Consider the following 16442-nt stretch of genomic DNA (forward strand, 5'->3'; position numbering starts at 1 on the left):
ACGGGGTGGAATGAGGGCTCATTTTTTGCATCGTGATCTTTAGTTTTTATTGGTACCACTTTTGCTTATATTTTACTTTTTATAAAAAAATTTTTTATAAAATGTGACAAAAAAGCTGCAGTTTTGGACTTTTTATTTATTTATTTTTTTTTTTACATTTATGCCGTTCATTGTACGGGATAATCAACATTTATGCATTGCGGAAATACCAAATATGCTTATTAATGATTTTTCAATATTTTTTTTTACTTTTTTTTTATTTTCTTACTTTTTTTTTATTTTTACACTTTTTATGTCCCCATAGGGGACTATTTATTGCAATTATTTGATTGCTAATACTGTTCAGTGCTATGCATAGGGCATAGCACTGATCAGTGTTATCGTGATCTTCTGCTCTGGTCTGCTCGATCTCAGACCAGAACAGAAGACCCCTGGAGATGGCAGGAGACAGGTGAGGGGACCTCTGGCCACAATGCTGGATGATCCATTTTAAGTGCCGCACTGCCACAGATGCCGTGATCTGTATTGATCACGGCATCTGAGGGGTAAATGTCCGCCATTATCAGCGGGTCCCTGGCTGCTGACAGCAGCCGGGACCTGCCGTGCATGATGCAAGCACCGATTCAGTGCTCGCGGTCATGTACATAATGTAAATGTATGTCATGGTATGCTAAGTACCACCCCACCATGACGCACATTTAAGTCCGATGTTGTTAAGTTGTTAAATGGGCACTGTCAGATACAAAAACTTTTTAGATGTTGTACATCTTGGAAAAACATTAACCTTTCTAATATACTTTATAAGAAAAATGTAATTCCTTTTTATAGAAATCATGGCCTATAACATCATGGCTTTGTCCAAGCTGAAGCACAGGCATGTATTATATGGCTCAGCAACACCTCCTTGACACCTGAGCTCTGAGCATGATATAGAGCTGACAGATTATCTTTAAGAAACTAAAAACTAAGACACTACTTAATGCAGATAAAACAAGTCCTTACAAATAAAAGTCAGAAATAATTGCTAAAAAATATACATTTCGTTATACATATACATTAAAATAGTTTCAAGTTATAATGACTGAGGAGAAATCAGGATGAAAATGTTGTAATGTGAGACCACTGTAACTTAGTTGGACCATTTTATTTCCTTTCATATATTAAAATCTAATATTAAAATAAAAATTCTATGCAGTAATTCCTTAGGTATTTCTGTTGTTTCCTTTCTTCTTTCGTAGACTCCTGAATTGCAGATTGCAGACGGAAATGCTTATTTGATGACTTGTGGTCATTGAGATGAGACACGTTTCAGTATAACTGACAGATGGTAAAACTTTTATATGCAAGACACATATTATATAGTATACTGGACAAATATTTATTTCAAAGTAAAGACTTGTCTCACAAGATATACTTACATTTCCTCTGTTTATGTACACAGTAACTTGTCCTTCATCTCTAACCTCGGAGTACATGGGTGCCCCAACCAAGAGGTCTGATAGGCCATCAGTGTTCAGATCAACTGCACATAAGGAGGAGCCAAAGTAAGAGCCCATCTGTAACCAAGTTGAGTCATAACAAAGCATTCAGTATTTCTGCCCATGTAAAGATTTTCTGCATTTAGTTATGAGAATAAGATTAAAGATAACAAGCTTGTTTGTTTGTCTGGTTCAAAGGGGAGAAAAGGGAGAGTGCTTCTTGGTGTGATAAAAGAGAGGTACTCAGTATAAAAATGAAATAAGACAGCAGCTCACCAGATTTGGTTGTGTAACATCATACACAACAATGGTAAGCTCATCAAGAGGTAGTGTATCCGCAGCCCTCCGGATAGGCAAGGTATTCAATCGGTCTGGCTTCAAGGAGAACGCCGGCTCCACGTGGCGCAGGATACAAAAGGAATGGAGATCAGATAAAATCGAGGTCGTTTATTTTCCAAGATGCAACGTGTTTCGCTGCGGGAAAGCTGCTTTCCCGAAGCGAAACGCGTTGCATCTTGGGAAATAAACTACCGCAATTTTATCTGATCTCCATTCCTTTTGTATCCTGCGCCACGTGGAGCCGGCGTTCTCCTTGAAGCCAGACCGATTGAATTGTTTGTCTGGTTTGGCATAGTGAATAATACTTATTACACTTTTTTCTTCAATAGTCTATATCACGGTTGATCTCATCACATTGTAAGGGTATGTACACATTTGTTTTTTTAAGGCTCATTTTCAGGCCTTTTGAGCCTGTTTTTTTTATTTTTGGCCTCTGTAGGGCCACCACTTGCGCAAAAGAAAGTAGATATTGGTGAAACAGGAGAACCAGGAGAACCAATAGAAGGACTGTGTAGCAAAAAGGACTGTGTAGCAAAAGAGCGTTGCTTTGTATCATATGCAACTTATTTATTAAGGCTTCTAAGTGGCATTAAAGGACATTTTAAAGCACTTCTTCATCGCGTTATGTGATGCATGTTACATAAGTTCTGCAAACTGGAGTACCTATTGGCTGATGTTCATCCTACAGTCACTCCAAAAGTATCAAAAACAAAAGAGAGATACAACATTTGTGTATACTGTCGTGTATGTAGTCCTTTACTGGGTTACATGCAATTTTTAATATATATTGATGTATGTACAGAGCATTTATATCATGTTCCAAGCTTGTCTTTTACAGGTGCTGAGCTTAATGACTGCTGCGGAGGGATTACATTTTATAGCAATATATATATATATCATCATGCCATCCAGTAGTAAGCACACTTCCCACTAAAGCTCTACTACAAACATTGTTCTTCAGCAATTACAACAGGACACTTCACTAATCTATTTAATGGCCTGGTTTAGCATATTCAATAACTGCCCATAGTCATGTTAATGTCCACTTGACAGTGATCAATGAGCCCAATTACATATTAGTGACATTGATCTTGTAACATAATTCAACAATTTAATAGTCATGAGGTTAAGAGCAGCAGAGTGTAATAAAATAGATAACACTTTAGGAGGCAGCTCACTTGAATGGCAATATTTATTAGGGTAGTACCTGCCCTCAAGTAAAATGCTTATGTCACTGAAATGATCATAGTTTTAAACATCATAGTATTATACATAGTGTATAATAGTGTTATGATGAATAATCATAATACTATTTAGAAAATATATATTTTCAAAAATATATTTTGAAAATATAAGACACATTGGCCCTGATTTACTAAGAGAGGAGTGTAGTTTTCTTTGTCGGTTTTAATTCCCTATAATTGTTTTTCCCTACATTTTGATTTGTTTACACAAGTTCTGATCTTTCGGGTTTTTCTCAGCTCAAATCCACAAAATTTTCTGTGGAAACCTTAATAAATATGTTTTTTTGTGAAAATGTCAGGGACACGCCCCCTTTTCAGTGACCACACCCCTTTCCCCTAAAACCACTCCCCTTTTCGAGTTTTCTGAGTAAAATTAAACAGATTTGTAAATTCCTTCTATAAAAAAATCTTAATCCATCCAGTACTTATTAGCTGCTGAATACTACAGGGGAAATTATTTTCTTTTTGGAACACAGAGCTCTCTGCTGAATCACGAGCACAGTGCTCTCTGCTGACACCTATGTCCATTTTAAAAACTGTCCAGAGTAGGAGAAAATCCCCATAGCAAACATATACTGCTCTGGTCAGTTCCTAAAATGGACAGAGATGTCAGTAGAGAGCACTGTGCTCATGATGTCAGCAGAGATCTCTGTGTTCCAAAAAGAAAATAATTTCCTCTGTAGTATTCAGTAGGATTTAAAAAAAAAAGTAATTTACAAATCTGTTTAACTTTCTGCCACCAGTTGATTTAAAAAAAAATTAAGTTTTCCACCGGAGTACCCCTTTAAGTGGTACAGACAACCCACTGCAAGCTTGGAAGATTTTAGGCTGGGATACACCAATCTAAATATCTGCTTTAAAGGGGTTCTTTGTTTTGAACAATTTCAATGTGCTAGAAGGATCCCTGGACAATAAGCAGATTACAAAAGTTTCCTTGCTATGATCCAAGAGATCAGCTGCTATCTGTGGGTAAACTTGGCAGCAAGTGTTCAAAATCCCCGCAGCACCACTACAGGTATTTCCCGACAAGTGTATATATGCTCATTTCTGAACCCATTTTGCTCTTGTGAAATTTTCCTTACACAGTACAAATGATGAAATCAATGGTTTGTCTACGTTATTCAGAACAGAACAACTTCTATACAGAAAGAGACATTCTTTGAAGATGCTGTCCACTTTGGCAACTAGAGCAAGACACCCCTCTATTACTTCACAATTTCCTAACAAGGTATATGAAAAGTTTAAACTGGACAACCCCTTTCATGAAAAAGAAAATATAGTAGCAGATAAGGCTCATTCCAATTATAATCACCTAGTCTGAGCAATCCACATTCACTCCATACCCCAAGGAGAAAAATAAACTGAAAATACACTATATGTGGAGCTCAAGGATAAATGGACAAAAAATATATAAATCCATATACCAGTCAGTGACAGCTCCATATGATATGCTGACCGGTATATGTGTTTTAATAACTATATTGGATTTATTTTTTGTCCATTTATCCTTGAGCTCCACATATACAGTGGGGCAAAAAAGTATTTAGTCAGCCACCTTTTGTGCAAGTTCTCCCACTTAAAAAGATGAGAGAGGCCTGTAATTTTCATCATAGGTATACCTCATCCATGAGAGACGTAATGAGAAAAAAATCCATAAAGTCACATTGTCTGATTTTTAAATAATTTATATGCAAATTATGGTGGAAAATAAGTATTTGGTCACAAACAAACAAGCAAGATTTCTGGCTCTCACAGACCTGTAACTTCTTCTTTAAGAGTCTCCTCTGTCCTCGACTCATTACCTGTATTAATGGCACCTATTTGAACTTGTTATCAGTATAAAAGACACCTGTCCACAACCTCAAACAGTCACACTCCAAACTCCACTACGGCCAAGACCAAAGAGCTGTCGAAGGACACCAGAAACAAAATTGTAGACCTGCACCAGGCTGGGAAGACATAAAGGGGTACTCCGGTGAAAAACTTTTTTCTTTTAAATCAACTGGTCCCAGAAACTTAAACAGATTTGTAAATTACTTCTATTAAAAAAATCTTAATCCTTCCTGTACTTATTAGCTGCTGAATACTACAGAGGAAATAATTTTATTTTTGGAACACTGTGCTCTCTGCTGACATCACGACCACAGTGCTCTCTGCTGACATTATCATAATAATAATAACTCTTAATTTATATAGCACTTACACCTATTTGTAGATGTTGTCCTTAGTGGGATTTGAACCCATAACCCCAGTGCTGCAAGGTAACAGTGCTAACCACTGAGCCACTGTGCTGCCCTAACCATATATTTGCTAAAATAGACAGAGATGTCAGCAGAGAGCACTGTGGTCATGATGTCATCAGAATCTCCTCTGTAGTATTCAGCAGCTAATAAGTACAGGAAGGATTAAGATTTTTTAATAGAAGTAATTTACAAATCTGTTTAACTTTATGGCACCAGTTGATTTAAAAGAAAAAAGGTTTTCACCGGAGTACCCTTTTAATCTGCAATAGGCAAGCAACTTGGTGTGAACAAATCAACTATGGGAGCAATTATTAGAAAATGGAAGACATAAAAGGCCACTGATAATCTCCCTCGATCTGGGGCTCCACGCAAGATCTCACCCCCGTGGTGTCAAAATGATCACAAGAACGATGAGCAAAAATCCCAGAACCAAACATGGGGACCTAGTGAATGACCTGCAGAGAGATGGGACCAAAGTAACAAAGGCTACCATCAGTAACACACTACGCCGGCATTGAAGATGAAACGTGGCTGGCTCTTTCAGCATGACAATGATCCCAAACACACCACCCGGGCAATGAAGGAGTGGCTTCATAAGAAGCATTTCAAGGTCCTGGAGTGGCCTAGCCAGTCTCCAGATCTCAACCCCATAGAAAACCTTTGGAGGTAGGTTAAAGTTTGTGTTGCCCAGTGACAGCACCAAAACATCACTGCTCTAGAGGAGATCTGCATGGAAGAATGGGCCAAAATACCAGCAACAGTGTGTGAAAACCTTGTGAAGGCTTACAGAAAATGTTTGACCTCTGTCATTGCCAACAAAGGGTATATAACAAAGTATAGAGATTAACTTTTGTTATTGACCAAATACTTATTTTCCACCATAATTTGCAAATAAATTCTTTAAAAATCTGATTGTCAGGAATGGACAGGGAAGGAATGCACACTATTCTCGCCCACTCCCCCTGTCCCTGCCTACTTGCGTACCTGTCCTAAATAACAGGTCAACAACCACGAAGACAGTCCCTTCCTATATACATGAGAGGCGTATTTGTCAAAATAATAAACTACAATGACACAGACTTAGGTCCGGGGACAGTAGGATAACAGACAGACTAACAAAGAAAGAGTAAACACTAACACAATAAGTCCAATGTCAACTATCCACATCTGAAGCCAGGAGATGTCACAGTACAAAATCGCTAATACCAGAGAGAATAGTCAGAGAGAGGAGCCAAAGGTTCAAAAAGCCAGATATAACAAATACAGATGATAGCTAGCTAGAGTACAAACTGAGCTCTATAGCAGGCACTGACTGGAAGTAGACTGTCAGCTAATATGGGGCCAGAACAGGTGCTCCAATCAAGGTCAGCTGACCAGTCAGACAGTCGGTCAAAATCCAGCAACAAACAACAACAAAGAACCTGTCAGAACCTTTTAACCCTATAGGTTCTGACAGTGATTTTATGGATTTTTTTTTTCTCATTATATCTCTCATAGTTGAGGTATACCTATGATGAAAATTACAGGGCTCTCTCATCTTTTTTTAAGTGGGAGAACGTGCACAATTGGTTGCTGACTAAATACTTGTTTTGCCCCACTGTAGTGTATTTTCATTTCATTTCATGAATAACCCTGTATTTGTAGTGTAACTAAAATAAGTAATACAGTCAGGGTATGTTCATGGGGAAAACCTATGAACATGTGCTGTACCACACCTCTGATCTCTGCTCAGCACCAGGAGGGCCAGCCATGAAGCTCCAATTGATTCCAATGGAAGCTTCAGAGTATAACTGTATGGAAACAACTGACATGTCACTTCTTTTTGGCTCAGTCCCCATCTCCCATTAAAGTAAATGTGAGTGACATGGATATCAACTTTCCTTGTCAAAAAACAATGAAGGGTTTGCCAGTGTGAACATACCCTTACAGGTAAGCTGCTAAGTCACTTGTCTTACCAGAGACATACAGCATATGGGAGAAAAAAACAACATCAAATAGTTTTCATTAGTACAGTAGTACCCCCAAAGTATGCATAAAAATTCCACACAACCCTTACCTCCATGACCAATGTATTTATTAAACAGAAGTTTTACCTTTTCAATCTACCTGCTCCATGAATTGTCACAAAATAGTCCAAAAAATATGAAAGCAACTGTGTGCAAGAATAATGATACCCAAAGGTGTTGTATATTAATTTTCTCACACACGGATAAACTGTCCATACATATTATCTGGCCTGTCCATACAAATTAGCTGGCCATTGTATGAGTGCTGTTTTGGCAGCGTATGCAAGTTCACTGTAATGGGGAAAGGTATAATACAGTTGCCAGGAATGTTCAAATCCAACATACTTTATCCTTCTTTCCTCCAACATCTGTCACTGAAAAACTGTCAGCTACTCTTATACACATTAGATCATTGATAAACCAAAAAGAAAGGGCTCAATCAGTATAAATCAATTTAGAACATGTCTCAGGTGTAGGTAAATATCAAAGAATATCCAAAAAGTCACACCGAGATCAAAAATAATGTAAAGCAGTGTACAATCTTTATTATCAAAAAGTGAGAAATTAAAAACAATTAAAAGGAACAGGAACAGACAGACTACTGAGGTATCCAATTGTAAGGGTATAGAAATGGGAATATGGTGCAAACATCGGATATATCAAGCAAGAAGATAAACTCCAATCCTGTGTATACATACATAAAATAGTACTGGCTGTATAAAATAAATACTAGCACACATATCAATGTAAAAGTATACACACAGAATAAAAGAAAAATACACACTAGCCCAAAAATAAAGAGGCCCGCAGGTAAGCTAAAAGGTTCAGTTATAAAGTGCTAATCGGTTGGTAACAACAACAGGAATTCTTGGACTGATGCACTGCAAACCACAGCCAGTCCAACTAATCCTGTAAACAAACGCCTCAAAGTATATCAAACTAGTAGCAGGCATAAGATGAACCATGCGGACGTCATACCCCACTCCAGGACACCACCCCAACGTTGTTTTGCCAATAGGCTTCCTCAGGGAATGTCTGGCCAACCCAGCCTGAATTAAAATGAAATATGTATGGCCAGTTATATAGCAGAATGCCAGTCCAGGCATGATGTTGTATCACACATCGGGTCAGCAATACACAGGAATTCAACCAAAATTATTATTGATATACATGATTGTAGAAGAAATGTAAAATAACCTGAAAACTCACCTTTTTGCCCAATGCTTGAAAAATCCTAACAAGTGATCCAGATGGCTTATCTGATCTAAAGATATAGACCTAAAAAAAAGTCAAATGAGATGGAGATTTCTTGGCATCAAATGCACCCGTAGCATATCTATTATTTTTTCCCTTGTTCTAAAGGCTGACATTAATAACATGAAAGCATTGTTTTGTATCCCAAAATACTGTAGAACAACTAAGCAGAGGTATCTAGTATAAGGGTTTTTAGAAGATGTAAAATGTAGAACACTGGCGTTGATGATATGACTATTTATTTTGTACTAATTATAATCCAAAAATAAATTACATACATATAAAATTCATACATAAAATAGAGATAGCAGCAACTGATAAATGGACGGCATGGGATGCTAAAATGATGATAACAGCTTTTAGCAAACAGATATAAGGGGCCTTACTACTCAAGGTAAATGCCTCCATACAATGTCAAGGGTACAGGTTGTCCAGCAATTCCGTGTAAAATTGTAGACTTTATTCCAAACGGTAAAACATATGAGACAAAACTTCACCTATTCGGCAACACACACAGAATGGACGCTATTCGAACGCATGCGCGATCTTGATCAGCTGATCAAGAACGCACATGCTTTGGAAACGCATCCATTGCGGGTGTGTTACCGACTAGGTGAAGTGTTGTCTCATATGTTTGACCATTTGGAATAAAGTCTAAAATTTTACACAGAATTGCTGGATCGCCTACCTAATTTTCTTTACTCATTCGTATGAAGTGTGGCCAAGCTTGGATCCAGGCAAGACCAGAAAGGAGGTGAGCTGAAAATACTCTGCATTCTTTGCTATAAGGGTACAGGTTGTGCATATAGGGGGAGAGTTATCAAAACCCGTCCAGAGGAAAAGCTGCTCCATTGCCCATAGCAACCAATCAGATTTCTTCTTTCATTTTTGAACAGGCCTATGAAAAATTAAAGAAGCATGCTGATTGGTTGTTATGGGCAACTCAGCAACTTTTCCTCTGGACAGGTTTTGATAAATCTCCCCCAGAGATTTAAAGTGCAAGTGCCAGCTCATGCCAAACATACTCAAATACAGAGCAATACCCACATGTACAAATCAAGCCAGGAGCACACACGATGGGTGGACCTCCCTAGGAATTGATCCCCGGCCCTATGACACAAGTACAATAAGCTGGGACAGGCACATCCTTGACTTCATGGATGTGTCCTTGCCCAGGCTACTTAGCTCCAAAGTGGGACAGGAACCATGTGGAGCCTCACTCTTTGCTGGGATCTGAGGAGATGTGGTGGGAGGACAGAGGGGTTGGGGTTGGGAGGGAGTAAGGAGAAGGAGGAGAGTGGAGATTGTGGGGAGGAGTAGAGGAGTATGTAGGAAGAGAACGAAGGGGGGAAGGGCAGAGTGGTCTGGGGGAGGAGGACAAAGTGGTCTTGGGGGAACTTAGGGATCTGGAGGAGAAGGGGAGAAAAAGAAGAAAAAAACCCTCTTAGCCCTTGGCACAGCAAAACATAGGGGAGGCTAAAGAAGTGGGTTATAATTAGCAGTGGGTAGCTTAGGCAGGAAACTGTGCCTTTACATATTATGATAGTGGAGATGGAGAAGTGATACGCCATACTGATAAAGCATGTCAATATAGCCAGAAGCAAACCATTCCACTGTCACTAGGAAATTTCATAGTGGTTGCTGGTGAGAGCAGCATACCAATATCAGCCATTAAAGGTTACTGATGTAATTTTAAAATCATTATCAAATTATTTGTAGCTCCAAGAAACATAACATTTCATATATATATATATATATATATATATATTAGCTAAGTTTTTGACTTAATATCCCGTCCCCATATCCCGTCCTCAAATCTCAACCTTATATCCCATCCTCATTTCCCGTCCTCATATCTCAACCTCATATCCTGACCTCCTATACCGTCCTCATATCTCAACCTCATATTCCGACCTCCTATCCCATCCTCATATCCTGTCCTCATATCCCAACCTCCTATACCATCCTCATATCTCAACCTCTTATACCGACCTCCTATCTCAACCTCATATCCTGTCCCCATATCCCTTCCACATATCCCGACCTCCTATCACGTCTTCCTATCTCGACCTCATCCCGCCCTCATATCCTGTCCTTATATCTCGACCTCCTATCCTGACTTCCTATCCCGACCTCCAATCCTGTCCTCATATCTCGAACTCATATCCCATCCTCATATCCCAACCTATCTCAACCTCAAATCCCATCCTCATATCCCAACCTCCTATCCTGTCCTTCTATCTCAACCTCATATCCCGACCTCATATCCCGTCCTCATAGCCTGACCCCATATCCCGTCCCATCTTTGTGAGATGGGCCGTGGCTTGCAAGCCGGACTGACACATTCACCAGGAGATGGAGAGCGGAGCTTGTGGTGTAAGGTACTGGAAGTCCAATATACTTGCAAGTCCAATATACTTGCAAAGGGGTACTCCACCCCTAGACATTTTATCCCCTTTCCAAAGGATAGGGGATAAGATGTCTGATCACGGGGGTCCCGCCCCTGGGCGGAACCCCCGTGATCAGACATCTTATCCCCTATCCTTTGGATAGGGGATAAGATGTTGAGGGGTGGAGTACCCCTTTAAGTACTGGGGTAAGGTCAGAGACATTGGACATAAGCTATGGATCAAATCAGGACTCAGGATGTAGTCAAGCACAGCGCAATGAGGGTTTAAATTGCAGTCCTTATGATCAATGTGAGCCAAAGTATAACTTGCCTTTATTAACGGGATATGACAAGGGTGAAAAAAGCAGAAACTTATGTCTGGCTGAGAAGGTATAATGTTGCCATGCTGACATGATACTATTACACCTTCCCCAGACAGTACATTGTGCTAATACAGGGAGGAACAGGGGGGATGCTGCTGAAACAAGAGGTCAGTCACCTTATGTCTATGTTACACTCATGGTATATTTGCTTTCAGTTGTGGAGTATTGTGCTCTTTTTCTAGCATTGGTACTTTCATTCTTTATGCACCCTTAGCACTATCACATGCCAGATTTTGCCCAATGTGATTTGTGGAGTTTGTGATACTGTGGCAAGGAAAGGGTGTATTTCCTTGGCTCACCCTGTAGAAACCTCCACTTGTGGCCTAATGAATGAGGCAGCAGAGAGGGGAGGTGTTTATAAGGATGAGATTCAGTGTAATCTTGGCTCTCCCTAGGAAACAGCAGGCTGGCTGTAGGGAGACACGGGCCCTGTTGAGGAAACACACAGCCGGAGCTGTAAGTGGTCCAAGTACTGGTGTGAACTGTGAGTAACAGGTTGCAGGAGGCACATGTTTAACTGGCTGAGGGTAGCTCACCAGTTAGTAGTCAGGGCATGCTGATATGTGTAGTCAGTGACCAGACAGTCGTTATGTTTCTTTTTTCCTGCAACCTGTCTAAATAAAGCTGGCAAGGTGCCAGACTTGCATCATGAACTGTTGTCTGCTGATTTATTGAGAGGAAGCATGTCCCGTGGCAATGTCCAGGACGATCCCAGAGCTAGCCTTACAAGTTGTTAAGATCAGTATTTAAAATCAGCAAAAATATAGCTGGCTTGAGATTTCTTTCAATTTAAAATTAAATTACAACCAGAATGTACAACTGTACAATGTACAATCTGTTTTTCACTTGCAGTTCAGGTGCCCCTTACAAACAATACGTAATATCTAATAATAACTCAACAGTTATAAAGGAAACTAAAGTTCATCGCTTTTGTGGAAGTGAGAAAGGCAGTTTTAAGTGTGTCGCATGCACGTTGCATAGTGAAGGAAGCCTCACCTTTCCGATGCCACTATCTCGGGGGGCTCCACCTACTATATCCATGGTGGTGGATTGTGAAAAGTGACCAGCAGTGACCGCATATCCTGCAGTGTAGAAAACAGGGAAAATTAAACAGAACATGAGATTATTAGGCAGTACTGTCTAAAACACAAAGCTTTTCCACATAATTACATAGTTTATAAGGTTGACAAGAGTTCATCAAGTTCAATCTAAAACCCTACTGTGTTGATCCAGAGGAGGGCAAAAAAAACTTCCTTGAGGCTAGGTTTCCACTTGTTTTTTTTTTTTACACCTAAAAAAACGCCAACAAAAAAGCCATAAAAACTGTTTTTTACTGGTGTGTGGAAACAGCAAATTTTGTACCCTGTGGAAGTTTTTTACTGTCTTCAGGGTACCACTCTGTGGGTCAGATGCTGAGCGCCCGGTACACAGAGGTTAAGGAGATGAGGAGTTATGAGGACGAGTATATACAGCTATCTATAGATAGCTGTATATAGTGTATACCGCCCAAGGGGTTAACCTACACTGTACAGAAGTGTAAGTTAACTCTTTCCTTACTGGGCTGGTGGATAGCGCTCAGCTCAGCAAAGGGTTAAGTGAGCCAGCAATGTGTATACTGTATACACATTGCAGGCTCACTGTAACTTCTTACTGGGCAGCAGATATAGGACATACATCTACTGCTCAGCATCAGCTGTTCTCCCGGCTCTGTTGCCGTGACCACAGCTGAGTCCCGACATTCACATCAGTACGATCGCAAAGGTGTCAGGAGGAGTGACATCCGCTGTGATCTGTCCCTTACTGCAGGCACTACTCCTCCCAACATGGAGCACATTCTGCTCCATGCTGGGAGCTGTAGTACCTGCATTAATAGACAGATCGCAGCGAGTGTCCCTACTAAGACCCGCTGTGATCCTCCTGTATAATGTATAGATGCGGCCGGCTGCTCTTCTATGGTCCCCTGCACTGACGTATATATACACCTATTCATATTTCCCACAGAGAGTTGTGATTGGCTACTGGAACCATCTGGCCAATCACAGCTCTCTGTGGGAAATATGAATAGGTGTATATATACGGCAGTGCAGGGGACCATAGAAGAGCAGCCACCCGCATCTATAAATTATACTGAAGGATTGCAACGGACCCAGGGCGATCTGTCAATTAGTACAGGTACTGCTACTCCCATCATGGAACATTGTGTTCCATGCTGGGAGTAGCAGTACTACCAAAAAAAGTTTTTAAAAAAGTGAAAAACACACACACACACACACACTACATTTTTAGTGCCCTACCCGCACACATAAATTGATCCCTGTTGAAAAATGTATTAAAATTTTGTTATAAAATAGATACATTTCGTTAAATACTATTTTTTCCATCACTACTGTATCTTTTTTATTTTATTTTTTTATGGTAACCTATGAAATTTTAATAATAAAGGTATCTCCATCACTTTTTTGGATCGCTAAAGTCCAAAAAAGAATAAAAACCGCCTGCAAAAATGCCAAAGTGAAAATCCACAGACTTCTATGGGAGGAAAACGCCAAGATTTTCCCCAAAAAACGCGATCGTCTCAACAAGAGGTCGTTTTTTAAAAACTGCCAAGGAGCCCAAAAACACCAAAAGGATTAAAAAAACGCCAAACTGAAAAACACCAAGTGGATCTGGCATTTTGAAGTTAACTATTAACTTGCAGCTAACATTTGGGCGCAGCGTTTTTTTCACAAAATGGGCGTTTTTATTGGCGTTTTTGCCCCCCAGAAAACAAGTGGAAACCTAGCCTGAGGCAGATGCCAAATGCCCCATAACAGAAGAAAAATTCCTTCCCAACTCCATTATTACAATCAGAATAATTCTCTGGATCAACATTCTATCCATATAAATCTAGTATTCATGACCAGTAATATTATATTTAAAAAAAAAAAACATCCAGGCCCCTTTTGGACTTGTTTATTAAGTCAGACATTACAATCACAACATCATGTGGCAGAAAGTTCTATAATCTTTATGCTTTTACAGTAAAGAATCTCTGTGATAATGGTGAAACCTTCTTTCCTGTAGTCATATATGTCCCCTTGTCATGATTTCCTTCCTAGGTATAAAAAGATCACTAGAAAGATCTCTGTACTGTCAATTCATATATCTGTACACTGTGATTAATTTACCCCTAAGGCGTCTTTTACTCAACCTAAATAACCCAAAGCTTGATAACCTGTCTTGGTCCTGTAATCTTCCCATACCATTAATTATCTTTGTTGCCCTCTGTTACCAGTTTAGTGTCATCTGCCAATATAAAAAGTCTACTCTGTAATCCCTCTACAAGGTCATTAATAAATATATTCAAGAGAAGTGGACCCAGTACTGACCCCTGCGGTACCCCCACTAGTAACTTTTACCCAACCAGAGTAGGTTCCATTGACACCCACCCTCTGCTTCCTGTCACTGAGCTAGGTAATAACCGATTTACATATATATTTTCCCTTAGTCCCAGCATCCTCATTTTATGTACTATCCTTTTGTGTGGAACAGTATCCAATGCCTTAGAAAAGTCTAGATACACAAAATCCTCAGCCTACTTTCAGCATCTAATAGGACTATGGATATTTGACTTTGTTAAATAAATTGAAACAATTCTCACACCCTTCTGTACATATTGCGGCATCACTGCAACCAGGACTGCCAATTGATGTATAGTATTATCAGTCTCCAGATAAGGAAAGATTATCACATAAAATACTTTTGCAAGAAATTGGGGGTAATGTATATGTTTCAATGGTATTAATCAATCCAGTTTTTTTTTTCCTTATTAAAAACACATTCTCAAATATGAAAGACATATTAATCTTGTGAATGTTGCTTCATAAGTGTTATCCTCACCCATACACATATAGAGGTGTTATGGAACTGCTTCAGTGAGGAACTTAATATGTAATTTATGTGGCACTGTGTGATATTGTAGTATACAGCACTGCAGTACAGAGCAACACTATTCTCCTGTACCATATCAAAATGCTAATTATAGAAATCAAAAGTTTACAATGTGACTATAATAATGAATATTATTATAATAAAAAATACTGTTTTCTTTTTTTTCTTTTCTTTTCTTATAGAGACACCCGACAAGACACTGGTGCCACTCATGAGGGGTTGACAGATCCACTTGAACCAAAAAGGAGATACTTGCCTAAATATGTGTAACCTTTAGCAATGACAGCTTCATTATTCAGCTTGAAGTATGTGTTGTCAGTAAGATTCAGTACTTTAACTGTGCCTGTCCAGTAATACGATCCTGGTGCTCCCATAACTACCAGCTCCTAAAAAGAAAGAAGAAATTTAGAGTGTAAATATACTTGAGTATTTATGGCAACAAAATGTAACAATGTAGAATAATGGTTTTCATATTTTTAGCTGATGGTGTGAAGTGAGGTTAATATTAGAGATGAGCGAACTTTTGAAAAATGTTATTCGAACGATTCGCCAAATTTTTGGAAAAAAATTGGTTCAATCCGATTTTATTTGCGGCGAATCTATATTAAAAACAGCTATTTCTGGCCTACAAAGAGCCTTAATATGGGGTGTTGAACACTTTTATATCTTCTCACACGCATATGGAGTGTGCTGGGGTAGTGAAATAATACTGTTATTCAGTATGACATGCAGATTACAGGCATCGCTTTTAAAATCACTGCCGCACAGCAGCACAATGAGTCTGGAGGTGGCATCAGTATGAGGAGACCATATAATGGCTGAATGATACAGCGTGGAGGTGTTGGCAGCATGAGGAGACCAATGGTGGCTGAATGACACAGCGTGGAGGTGTTGGCAGAATGAGGAGACCATAAATTGGCTGAATGACACAGCTTGGATGAGGCTGAAGCATGAGGAGACCATATAGTGGCTAAATGACATAGCGTGGAAGTGTTGGCAGCATGAGGAGACCATATGGTGCCTGAATGACACAGCTTGGATGAGGCTGAAGCATGAGGAGACATATAGTGGCTGAATGACACAGCGTGGAGGTGTTGGCAGCATGAGGAGACCATACAGTGGCTGAATGACACAGCGTGGAGGTGTTTGCAGCATGAGGAGACCATAAAGTGGCTG

The 16442-nt window shown here is 39.5% G+C and overlaps 1 protein-coding gene and 1 long non-coding RNA gene across 3 annotated transcripts in view; one reads left to right on the top strand and one right to left on the bottom strand.

Annotated features, from left to right (window-relative positions):
• The window catches only part of ITGA9 (integrin subunit alpha 9), a 519026-nt gene that overhangs the window by 367342 nt on the left and 135242 nt on the right, over positions 1-16442 (bottom strand). For both annotated transcript variants that reach the window (XM_056520347.1, XM_056520346.1), the window contains exons 6-9: positions 15523-15652; positions 12333-12418; positions 8520-8588; positions 1419-1556 (exon numbers count right to left, since the gene is read on the bottom strand). In XM_056520347.1, coding sequence (XP_056376322.1) covers positions 1419-1556; positions 8520-8588; positions 12333-12418; positions 15523-15652 — 423 coding nt within the window. The remainder of the gene's footprint in view (positions 1-1418; positions 1557-8519; positions 8589-12332; positions 12419-15522; positions 15653-16442) is intronic.
• LOC130273470 (uncharacterized) lies at positions 1243-15543 on the top strand. Its single transcript, XR_008844004.1, has 3 exons — positions 1243-1327; positions 1442-1544; positions 15449-15543. It is a non-coding gene; the product is annotated as an uncharacterized LOC130273470 (long non-coding RNA).

The sequence above is a fragment of the Hyla sarda genome, chromosome 5 (genome assembly GCF_029499605.1).
Source record: "Hyla sarda isolate aHylSar1 chromosome 5, aHylSar1.hap1, whole genome shotgun sequence".
Lineage (NCBI taxonomy): Eukaryota > Metazoa > Chordata > Amphibia > Anura > Hylidae > Hyla > Hyla sarda.